The following is a 12,471-nucleotide window of genomic DNA, read 5'->3' as shown; positions in this document are numbered from 1 at the left end:
CGACTACATTTTACCACCCCCACTCCAGTTCAGGCCAGGCATAGCAGCCCTGCAGCTTCTGCTGTTCCCTTCACTCCCTCCCTGCTGACAGCCTTGGACCTGGGAAGTAGGGCAGGGCTGGGGAGAGGGATGGTCCAGAAGGTCCAGTCTAGGCAGGCTTGATTCCCCCTCCAACCCAACAGGCAAATTTGGGTGGGAGGAGGGGGGCACATTCTAACTCAGAATGCTTTATGTAAAGCGCCATGAGTTAGAGTAGGGCCCTGAACAGGTCAGTGCCCCCTATGTCTCTGCCACACATTAGTTAGGACATTCACCTAAGAAGGAGATATAACAAACAACTTTGGTATTTCAACTTTTTTAATTAAAAAAAAGTAGATGTGATCCTTAGGTGAATGGGAACAACCTACTTAATTATTTACAGAGGGGTTGACATCCTATGAAATTACAAGAGTTGGTGTGAAAATGTGTTAGACTTGAATTAGCAAAACTATGAAAATTCTATTTGAACTGTTGTTATCTCTCTTTCCAGTACTGGTACTTACTGTACTTCCCAGTACTGGTACTTACTGTACTTTCCAGCACTTACTGTATAGCCAGCCTGACTGAGTGAGGAAAATTTCCTAAAGGATAAAAACAAACATGCAGAATCTTCAAAAAACATTGAATATGCTTTAGCATTCTTCTGACATAATATTAGTAATTGTTAATGGTGCTATTACTCTTTGGGGAGAAAATACCATGTTAAAAGGGAGGGTGTGTACATAGATAAATGTATTAAAATAGATACCCTATTTCAACAAGAGAGATGTTTGTTTAATCTGCTATGTTGTCTAAGCCTGATTCATAATTAAGTTAGAAGTTCAGTGGAAGCAATAATAATTAAACAGTTTACTAAATTTTGGAATATAATGGTAACATAACAACCAGATAATTACCATGTGGATGAAACTGAATAGACATCTGCTGAAATCAGCAAGAGTACTACCTGTTTCCTTGGGTGACAGGTCTGTCAATAATGAGAAATGCATTAAACCTGGCCTTTCAGCATATAGGTTACCTTAATGTGTTTGTATAGAAGTAATTATCTGCATAGACTCTTGAAAAGTTGGCCATAAAGTCTGATGCTGCCAACCTTTCTGCAGCAAAAATGAAATTTGGAGGAAACCTGCTTTCCCTGCTATATGTGGATTTGTTGCATAGTAAATGAGAAAATGATAAAGAAGTATGTCAAAAGAGCTTATACTAGAGCTGTCATGAGTGCTGGACTTCAGTCTGTGGTTGTGAATATAATTCACTTTCTGGAGCTAACTGGTCTTTTCAGAACCTTTACAATGACTGTAGCATTTTTTGTTGAATTTTTTTTAGAAAGGTTCTGCTGTATTTTTTGCCGGACTGTAAGCTGTCACAGGAACAAATTAGTGGTATGTCTACTGAGGAACTAATATCACTATTTAAGGTATGTGAGCTTGGAGGCTAAACATGAATTCTAACAGGTAAAAAACAATGGTGACTATTACTATTTATGTAAAACTGCAGGGATTAAGACTGTAGCCTTTCCTAATTCAAGTATGGGGAAATATCCATCTCTGCTTGATAAGTATTAGTAAATTTCCATAGTAGGTAATGTGTGAAGCCTTTCAAAATGTTGGTAGTAACCACAGGGCAGCCTATCCCAACAGGACTGTCCTGCCTTTACTGCAGTTAGCAGTATAACTCCCATTGCCTTCAGGCAACCTCTACATATGCAAGTAGTGGCACAATGGGATCTAATGCATGATTAACACAATCGCGCCTTGTGCCATGCCACACATGCATGGCAGGAAGTGCAATTATGGGATTACGCATTAGATCCTATTGCAACTTCTTGCCAGTGCAGGGGGAGCCTGATCCCAGCCTCCTTTCACCCCAGAAGGTGCAATACACCTCCCTGCAGTAATCCTCTTGCTCTAGGGGTTTCTCCACACCCTAGAGCCCTAGGGATCATGACAGCTATGATCCCCAAGGTCTGGGGGGGGTGAAACCCCAAACCCTAAAAATCATGGCTGCCATAATCACTCCCCCACTGCCAAATTTTGTCACCCTCTCCCCTGTCATACTCCAAAAACCCTGAACCCCAAGCCTGGAGTAGCAGGTTGGGGCTGGGTCAGGCACCTCTCTGCCATGTTCCCCTCCTCTGCAGCTGGCTTGGGTCTAGGCCATGCCCCTTTCCTCCCCACAACTGGTTCAGGACCAGCCCATGCCACCTCCCTGCAGCTCCTCTTCATGACCAGATGGTGTCCCACTGTGACTGCCTCAGGTGCCAGATCAGGACCACCAGCCGGATCCAGCCCACACACGGGCGGGGCACTGCCCATCTGTACCATCAGCAAAAAAGGTTGAGTACAACTGTTCTAACAGTTATGCATGCACAACCTAGAAGCAGTGCAAATGTAGCAACACAATTTTTAATCCAGTGTCATTCAAAGTGAAAGTTGGAGTTCTCCACATTCCACATCTATATCGCTCCTAGTTCGTGTACATGGAACTGTTAGAACACAACAGCTGTTGCACAGTCCCAATCTGCAGTTCACCCTCTTTCTTTGAAGTCACACCAAGTGTACGTTTTTCCATGCCATAACAGAGAAAACTATTTTTTAAATTTAAACAAGTGATATTTCTACCTTATTCTGCATCATGGAATTAAGCTAATTGCTTCTGCCTTCTGAAGAAGGTCATTCATTTTGAAAGGGAATGACCTCTTTGATGGTTTGGTTTGGTTTGGTTTGGTTTGGTTTGGTTTGGTTGCTCTAAGATCAATGATCAGTTATCCTTGCATTCAAAGGTTGAATCAATTACCCCTCCAAAACTAGGGTGATTTTATAAACATACAGAAATCTCCTAGGGGAAAAAAAAAACAACCACCTTCTCCACTCACCCTGTTGTAAAGTTTTTTGGCATTGCAAGCTAGCCATACAAACCTTTAGGACTAAGAACAGACATTCAAAAAGCCTGAGCCTGAATTGATTCAATCTTCGCAGGTTAGTCTAACCTGGCTAGGCTGAACTGGTTTGAAACTGGATAGACATTCTCTCTGGACTGAGGAAATTGAGGCACATGCCTGCAGTGGCTCAAGTTAAAAGCCTGGGGGGAGTGGGGGGCTAGAGCAGCCTTCCCTTTCCTTCCAGTGCTGAGCAGAGGAGGGGGGGGGGGCGGGCGGTGGCCAGGCCAGGCCAGGCCATGGGAGGACCTCTGATTAGGGAGGTCTGCATACACCATCTCAGGCTTTTCCCCACTGGCTGCTCAAGAAGCGAGTGTTGCCAGCCCCTTGCTAGCACTTTGAGGCAAGGTGGGGTGTACAGTTTATACATCTGTTGATAATACAGAGCCTTTCAATTTCCCTCCCTGCTTTGTCATACTTGCTCACCAACTGACAGGTGAGCAAGCCAGCCAGGGGGCTGATAACAGTCTTTATTACCCAAATAGCAAAACAGTAGCCTCTCTCCATTACGTCAAACTTCTTAAACAGCTCACCAGCTGACCTGTTGCTTAGTTCCAAAAGCCCTTAGCAGTCACTGTTTTGTCTGCCTAGCCCAGTGAAATTGGAGAAAGACATGAACACAGACAGCTCTCGGGATTAGCTAGCATACCACATGCTTACAGTCCCTGGGGCTGGGGTTCCTGCTGTGGGAGATGGGGGGGGAGGGGGCGTGGATTTCCTGCTTGAGCATCAAGTGGGGGGGTGGATGAGGGCAGGGGAAAGCCAGACAGACCCTGCTGTGTCTGCAGTCTCTGCCAGAGCCTTACACAGCATTAGCTAGCATACTACATGCTGGCTACGGTCCATGCTTTGGAGGAGGAAGGGATCTTTGCTTAAGCAGCGAGTAGTGAGAGGGGGGTAGAAGGGGGCATGGGAAAGCCAGCAGACCCTGCTGTACCTGCAATTCTGCTGGAGCTCTGGCCAGGGAGCAGAAGGGAGGGGCCAGCCCTTCTGTGGAGCAGAGAGCCCCGCCCAGCCCAGACAGCATGCCGGGATGCTGGGGGACTCCAATTTAACTTAAATCAGCAAGGGGTCTGGGACAGACATTGCATAAACTGGTTTGACCCAAATCAGTTAAGTTTACATTCAGTGAGTTTTATCTCAAACTGGTTTCATCCATTTTCAAACTGGATCATGTGCACTAAACCAGCTTCTGGTTTAAACCAGTTTCTGATCACTTAAACTGGTTTATGTGTAATGTCTGTCCCTACCCTAGAAGACTGTGGATAAGAGGAAGTTAATTACTTACATATTTGTGTATGGGTGACACCAAGCACAGAGGAACTCTTCTCTTAGTCCTGCTATATTAAATGTGATGCAATGCTCTCTAGAAAATGTCCATACAGAGTTACTATTCCAGCCAGCTGAGATGAATTCTCCTATAGGTCAAGCGACTACTATGACCTCTTGTCTTAAATCAAAGAGCCAGAAGGGTTTCTAGTTCTGTCTCATCCTGTCACCATAGTCTCTTCCAGCATTGTTTGTTTTTTTACATTCTGACATTACTGCAATTCTGTAAATGAATAACTCAACTGTGAAAAACTTTTACTCTTCTCCAGTTGATAGTAAAGGTTCACTTTGCCCCTTTGGAACCACAGAAACAACTCTTTGGAGCCTGCTTTTTTGTTTTCCCAGCTGGTTGATGTAGGACTCTGTTCCTTTGCCTCTTTTCTGTATTTATTTATTTATACTTATTATCTTATTATTAAACCAATTTCTCTGAGCACCTGCAAAGCCTATGCTTAACTCTAATATCCTTAAGGCCTAAGTGTAAATCTTAATTCTCATTTTTTTTCATAAAAATAGCCAGAGTGTTTTTCTGAACTACTAAAGAAGCCAGCATTGTGCAGCAGCCAGGTAAAGCTATTAAATGTAATTCATTTATATTCTAAACTGATATGACATCTGATGGGTATAGTACATTATTTTGTATGCAGGTTTCCAGGGAAAAGAGAATTATTTCACTTACAGAGTTTTGAATTTTTTAGCTGTATTTATTACATATACTTAAGAGATACAGTCTCCTTAAATAATATCCAGTGCACAAAACATCTAAGCTTAGGTCAGTAAAACTGAGTTAAAATTTGGTTCCCAGTTATACTCTTAAAGCATTTCTGACTTTAGTGTACCCAGAAGTTTCTTAGGTGTGCTTGAGGATAGAATTTAGGCTATTTATGCTTTATGCCAACTTATTCTTAAAATAATGCAGATGGCCAGTTTATAAAGAAGTATGGTTAGTGTTGTCACTGCCAGTACTCTACCAGTGAAACCGGAGGTGCTTATTTTTCTGAAACCCAACCAAACGTTCATTCAAAAACCTATTCTTTCAAGTATGTCTAATTTAAATATCTAACAAGAATTGTCATAGGGAAATGCATCAAAGACCCAACAAAACAGTCTGGTCATTTAAGAACAATGATATAGAATGCCTTAGTGCATTAAAGTTCAGTCTTCAAAGTCAGACACTTCTACTGGCAAGAGTACTTCATTAATTTCAGGGGGATTACTTTTAAGAATAACGGCTTTTTCATGGGAGAGAGTGAATGCAGGATCGTACTCTTAGTGTATTACATGATCCTAATATATCCATTACCTTTGTAGCTTATTTCTTAGTGATAACCAGTGAAGACTGTCAGTGCATTCATCCTGCTGACTTTAAGTGTAAATAAGTACTAAACAAGAGAATTGTAAGGGATGAAACTCATTTTCTTAATATCTTCAGCTCTCCCCTGGCCTTTTCTTTTCTTAAGGTCTCTCTTCAGGTACTGGCTCTAAATGGATAAAATGTGTGAATAGAATAGGAAGGTTTTTCTATTTCTTAAGATGGTGTTCCATGTGATAGCCAGATAATTGTCTTCTCCAAACAAGAATAAAACAGTCAAGTAGAACCCAGTTGATTTCACATACTCTGCACTCACTATCTTTTTCTTGAGAAAATTACTTTATTTTGTAAGATTAAATCTGTCAAAGGTTTCTTAAAACTAAAATCATTTTCTTCTCTTTCTATTTTTCTTCAAAGAATTATTGTATTTACTTGAGTACAAGACAATCCTGAATAATCCCCCCCCATATTTAGATTCTATATATGGAAAATTTGTTATAATTTTCTAGGTGTAGAACATAATTATCAGAGTGTTGTCTTGAATTCATCCTCTTTCCACTGAAATAACAGGGTAAATACTGGCTGGGGGGATCCCATGGACCTCTGCCCCCACAACTTCCCCCTGTGGTGTTCCTGCCCCACCCCCCTTACTGTCAAACCCTGCACAGGCTCTGTTTTGTCCCCAAGCACAATGTGGAAGTAAGCTGCATATACCCATAAGAGCAGGAAAGGGACAGAAAGGAGGGCAGGAACTTCAGAGGGGAACAGGAGACTGTTAGGGGTCTGACTCTGCCTTCAACCCTGACTACTGCAAATTTCAGCACAGGCAGTCCATTAACATACTTTTAAGCACAATTTTTGTACCTACTTATGCATAGTACAAACTCTGCATATTAGTCCAATGCCAAAAAGCTCATGACTTATCAGATAGTTCATTAGGCTGTGCTCCAGCAGAGTCAACAGCATTTCAGGCTATGGTGGCTCACAGCCCAGCATTGCTCAGTATGTGTGAACTCCAGCCCCACACCCCACCCCAAAGGAACCACATGCTAATTAGCCCCCTACTCACGACTGGAACAGGGTGTTCTTGTCATAAGTCCTAGGACCCTCCAAAATGTATTTGCAGATGAGGCATGGGTCTGCCTGATTTGTCTTCATGCTATAAAGGGCAGGGCCACACTAATCCCATGCAACAGGCTGAGAGAGACAGCAACAGGGCCTCTCAGCTGCATAACAGTTTGGTGATGTTTGCCAGACATTTCAGGCTAGTGAAGAAACATGAATCATTGGAAATGGAAAAGAAAGGCACAACTCCTCTGTGGGAGTGAAGAGGAAGTCAAAATAGATTTGATGTAGTGGCTTACTATGACTTTTAAATGTGTTAGTGCTAAGGGCGGCTGAGCACAATGGGCACTAGATCTTATTCAGTAGTGGTCTGTCCTTATGGTGGGTTTCATCAGCATTTTTGGAACCAGGGAAAAGTTTTGGAGCTTGTCCCAGCCTACCATGTGCTGGCCTGGTATTGCAGCATGTCCAGGCCTGGTGCCTGTTCCCACTTGTAGAAACATCTGTCCATTTTTTTTTAAGGTTTCACTAACCAAGAAAAAACTTAACAAGTTTCCATCACCATTCTTGGCACCAGAGGAAGGTATTGGAGCTTGCTGTGGCATCTCTGACTGCCAGCCTAGCATTGCAGTACTTCCAGGCGCAGTGCTCATTCCCTCCTGGGGAAGTAACTGACCTTTTTTTTTTTTTTTTTTAAATGGCCACACATGCAAAAGGGTTTCCATCAGTGTTTGCCCAATATGAGCTATGTGTGATATGGGCATACTCAACATGGGCTGTATTCAGTCAACTTCATAGTTGGTTTTCATGACTGAGCACATGCTGCTTTTAGCAGCAGTTTAATGATAGCCAATGTATTTATTGGAGAAGGAGGAAGAGGGAAAGTTGCTGGTATGCAAATATAAGATGAAGACTCTTTTCCCTATGCTGATTTGGGGGGAAAAACTTGTTTTATAGTTGAGCAAATATAGTATTACCAGTGTATCTAATTTAACAAAAACATGGTGAAAGTAAGCATGCTAAGTCTTTCCATTGCTAGTTGATTAAAACACCTAAAGATCTATTAGCAATGCTTCTAGAAAGCAGGTTGATAAATTTCATAGACATTAGGGCTGGAAGGGACCTTGGAAGATCATCGAGTCCAGCCCCTGCCCCAGTTATTTACTTTACTTACTTCATTATTAAATAACTGAGAATGGTGATATATATGACCTTTTACATGCTTTTGGAAAGTTTTTAAAAACACTCAACGTATTGGTAAAATTGTCCAACAACATTTCATCCTTCCCTGCTGACTGCTGACAAATTTCCTGTTTAACTTATCTTCAGTTGTACATGCTGCCTAGGCAGCTTTACTTTGTATCTCCCTTTGAAAACGTCTTTACATTGTTCATTCTCAGTTATGGAAGATGCAGCATTCTCTTGTGGAGGATTTTTCCTTCTGCTTTTGTCCTTTGGGTTCCCAGGTTAAGGTATAGATTAATTTTCTCTGCCTACCAGAAGTCAGTTAAATAGCAATTTTGTAAACAATGTGCATGCTGATCCACTGTAGTTTCCAAAAGGAAGCCTCAGATTTGCTAAGAATTGCCATGATCATGAAGTATCTTTGGAAGAGTCACAGCACTGTGGTAATGTGGGGCAACACTTCTGTAGTGTATTAGTGGTATGTGACCCTTTAGTGATGAAATTACTGTCTAATGGAGAGCAAATTAAAAATGTTGGGACTCTTTTCCAACCACTCTCTTTAACACAAAATCCAGCCTAGTATGGAACTCCATTTCTTTCAAAATAGTAATGCAGAACATAATTCACATAGGCAGAACAATATGAATTTTGGCTTTGTAGAGCTATCTCTGTTTCCGCATCTCAGTAAGAACCTTACACTCTTAGCTCATTCCCTCTGTCAGTAAATAGAGGAGCAGAAATTTCAATAATTTTCAATGGGCAGCCTTTAAGCATTCCTCATTAGCTTTCTAGGAAAAAGAGGAGGCATTTTAAGAGAAATGTTTCTGTTTGCAACATGGTTTAGACAAGACAAAAGGGGGTAGGAGGTTATAAAGGAAAATATTATGACTGAATTCTTCCCACACTGTCAAGTGTTGTCAACAGTGAAAGCAAGGTTTCATCGTCCATTTTTATGCTGGGCTACTCTGTGTTCAAGTGTGATAGACTGCAATAAATCAGTTATCCATTAAAATCAAATATATTTATACAGGTGAGTCGTATTGCTTTTAATTCTAATAAAATACACTTACAATTTCAACTCTAGGTTATAAAAGACTATTTTGTTGAATATGAAAGGCAGCTACTTGGGAAAATTCAGTCTATAACTAGCCACTCTTGTGAAGTAGCAAAAGTTTGGGAATTTCAACAAAGAGGCTGTGAGTTACAAATTAAAGCTACAAAAGAAAAACTGAAGAACCTTCAGGAAAAGATGGCAGAATTGCTACAGCGGCTTCATCCAGTGAGTGATAATTCAGATATGTATTATTAATGAGCTCTTGGTATTTTTCCATAAGAAGAAAAATACAGCTTGTCCTGGAGATTGCTATTCTAGACTATGGTAGGTTCTCCATATCATAGTAAGTGTCCATGCATTATGAATTTGTTCACAGATAAATCTCTAAAACTAAAAATGCTCTGGAGGCTGGAAAGGTTCATTAGAATCATGAACTGTGTTTTCAGTGAGGTAACAAAAAAAAATCTACTAGTAAGTTGAGCTATCTGATTTTTCCTGGCATCCTTGACAGCTGAAAAGCTGCTGTAAACATATCGCACAGCAGAGGACTTGCATACACAAAGACGTCAGTAAGCTAAAACTCTACACAGCAGCAAAGCCACTCTACACAGACTTCCTGCCTGGTCACTTTTTAGTGCATAGTGCACATATGGAAAGTGCCTTTGTGCAAGGTAGGTCACCCCACATTGATTTAATCTATGTCAGCTGTTTCTACCTCAGGGAGGTAATGGAGAGTAGCTAGTGCACTGTGAATTCACATCCTACCTTACTGTGCAAAATGGGCCAGATCCTATCCAACCTCAGAGATGCCTAAGTATCTAAATATGATCCTATTCCAACCTGTTGGAGTCCTTTGGAAAAATAGAAATGCAAAAAATAAATGGGTTTCTTTCTCCTCGCTTCTTTTTGTGACAGTCTTAAGACCAAGATAGAGGCCCATTACAAAAGTCACAGTTTTACAGAGACTCAAACAGGGTGGAATAGGATTGCTTTTAGATGCCTGTATACCTCCTAATGCGTGGAATATGATTTATTTATTCCACCCTGCTTGAGTTCCATGTAGGTAAATCCAAAATACATGCACGCTCCTACAGTAGGGCTAACATTTTAGAGACTTAATGTTGCAATCTAATCAGACAGCTGATTTTATAATTAAACACAAGGTTTTCTTTAAGTATAGTGCTGCTCCAACTCATGTAGTACCAAGTTTATAAATATTTATTATGACATTAACTAAATGCAGTAAAGTATATTTCTTGAATATACTCTTGTTTTAATTTCATATTTTATGAGGCAGGGCCAGGACAAAGGCAGTGGTATCACTGTAATGCTTTTTCAAGTGTTTCAGCAGAATTAGAATAAATAACCCCTCTGACAGACTGAAAAACTGAACAATCATTTCCAATGTCCACAAGTCACTGAAAACTAATAAAAAGGTAACCAGCATGGATTTTCAAATTAAAATTTAATTGCCACTTAGGATGAGGACACAGTAGTGTAAGCTGACTGTGCTTTGTAACAAAGTGGAACAAACCCATGGTGCACAGCCTTTCACTGATGTAAGTCTTTCTACATCATGAAAAAGTTACCCTCCAAAAGTGAGGAGTAACTGTACCAATCATGTATCAACACCCATAAGCCATTCTGCCCTAAAATAAAGGTTTTCTCAATGCAAGCTGGCTCCCCTGTTACCCCATGACAATGCATGTAACACCACCTACTGCAGGCTATTAGACTAGGAAAACCTGCTGCATGTCTACTTTTTACTTCAGGGTACATTTACAATAGGGTTAAGTCTACAGTAAATTACTCTACAATAATGATGTTGTACTCTACAACTAATCACCTTTAGTTAGTTCCTTGGTACATATTGTCAGAACTCTTTCAGCTTCATTTGAAGCTGTGCCAGAGTTGTGATTAGCATATATTTCAATAGAATTTCTGTTAGGAAGAACATAAGGATTACCATGCTGGGTCAAACCGATGGTCTTTCTGCTCAGTATCCCATCTCCAGCAGTGGGAAGAGTGGATCCATTAGAGAGAGAGCATTGAACTGCATATATCTAGAGTGATCTATCCCCTATTCATTACCCTCCCTGGCATCTATCATTATTGGCTTAGAGATCCCAGAGGAAACATCTCCGATTATCCTGTTCAAGAGCTATTAATAGATCTGTCATCCGTGAGTTTGCCTATTCTCTTTTTGGACCTGGGTATGCTATCTGCCTCCACCATTTGTGTGGCAATGAATTCTACAAGTTAACTACACATTGCATAAAAAAGTACATTCTCTTGTTAGTTTTAAATCTGTTTCCTACTCATTACAGTGTTACAGTAATGAGAGTAAGCTAAAACAATTCTCAGACATCTTTTTGTGTCTGTGTGTACAGTTGCTGATCTTCTGCTGTGGTGCAAGTCAGCTTAGCTACATTAAAATCACTGAGAGTCTTGAGCCCTGCAAGATGTTACATTTATTGTGCAATTTATTGTAACATGCCAGATATTCAAACAAGCACAGGATAAAATGGCAGACCAGTCAAAGGGATGTTACTTTTTAAATGTGAAACATCTTTGTGCTAGGTTTGCATCTCACTTTTATTGGCATATGTGACATTTCCAAGGGAGACAGAAGGGAAAGCCGCTGGCTCCATGATGCAAGCTGGTGGCAATGTTGACTGGGATGGTGAGGAAGCCTTTCAGAGTTCGAGGCACATGGGAAGCCCAGGATCAGGGAGTGGCTCCCTGATGCTTGCCTCCCAGCACATGTGCAGATTTAAAGGGCATGCTGGGCCACCATGGCTTCCCAATGTCAGGCTTCCAGGTGCAACTTTAAATTTGCTGCCATGCAGGCAGCCCAGCATTGGGGACCTGCTCCCTTATGTGAAGCTGCCCATCCACCTTGAAAGTCAAAGTGTGCAGAGAGCCTGGAATTGGAAAGCCGTTCCCAGATTCCAAGGTACCCCTGGGCTAACAGATATGCAGTGGGAACTGAGGAATGTTTTATTCCAGATCCACATATTCTGCCATGCCAGATCTTAAATATCTGGCATGGCAGGACATGCCATTTCTGGAATCTGTGTAAAATTCCTCAGATCCCATTATAAGGTAAAATTAATGTCTGCCAGGGGCCTTGCAATTGACTTAATTGTTGTCACAACCCAGTGATTTTGGTGCCTCGGCACTGTGGAATTTCCTGGCCACATGAGAGCTCCTTTGCACGGCAGAGTGTTCTGCTGCAATTGAGAACCCGCGTGTAGGAGAGAGTTCCCGCCAATTTGCAGTTTCCTTTGCAGGATGCATTTCTTCTTTGCAGCACAGAAATGCACGGTGCAAAGAGTTCCCGCTATTCGAATGTAAATTTTTGCCCCGCTATTGGCCAGTGCTAAATTATTCACACGTGGCGGCTAGTAATTGGCTCGCTGGCCATTTAAAATTCCGTGCGACTTCCGCCCAAGTCGAAGAGCTTTGGGCACGCTGCAGAGTGCCTCTGAAGTTATCTGACTTGCGGCTGCCGATCGATAGACTGATCACCTATCGATCTTTCTTCCC

General features: G+C 41.5%; 1 protein-coding gene across 1 annotated transcript in view; it reads left to right on the top strand.

Moving 5' to 3' along the window:
- MORC1 (MORC family CW-type zinc finger 1) overlaps positions 1-12,471 on the top strand; it is a 114,321-nt gene that overhangs the window by 82,585 nt on the left and 19,265 nt on the right. The window contains exons 25-27 of the mRNA XM_025208067.1: positions 1,366-1,456; positions 4,823-4,873; positions 8,953-9,147. Of these exons, the coding sequence (XP_025063852.1) occupies positions 1,366-1,456; positions 4,823-4,873; positions 8,953-9,147 (337 nt within the window). The remainder of the gene's footprint in view (positions 1-1,365; positions 1,457-4,822; positions 4,874-8,952; positions 9,148-12,471) is intronic.

This window comes from Alligator sinensis, unplaced genomic scaffold (genome assembly GCF_000455745.1).
Source record: "Alligator sinensis unplaced genomic scaffold, ASM45574v1 scaffold1131_1, whole genome shotgun sequence".
In the NCBI taxonomy this organism is placed as follows: domain Eukaryota; kingdom Metazoa; phylum Chordata; order Crocodylia; family Alligatoridae; genus Alligator; species Alligator sinensis.
This window is presented reverse-complemented; position numbering and strand designations above follow the sequence as displayed.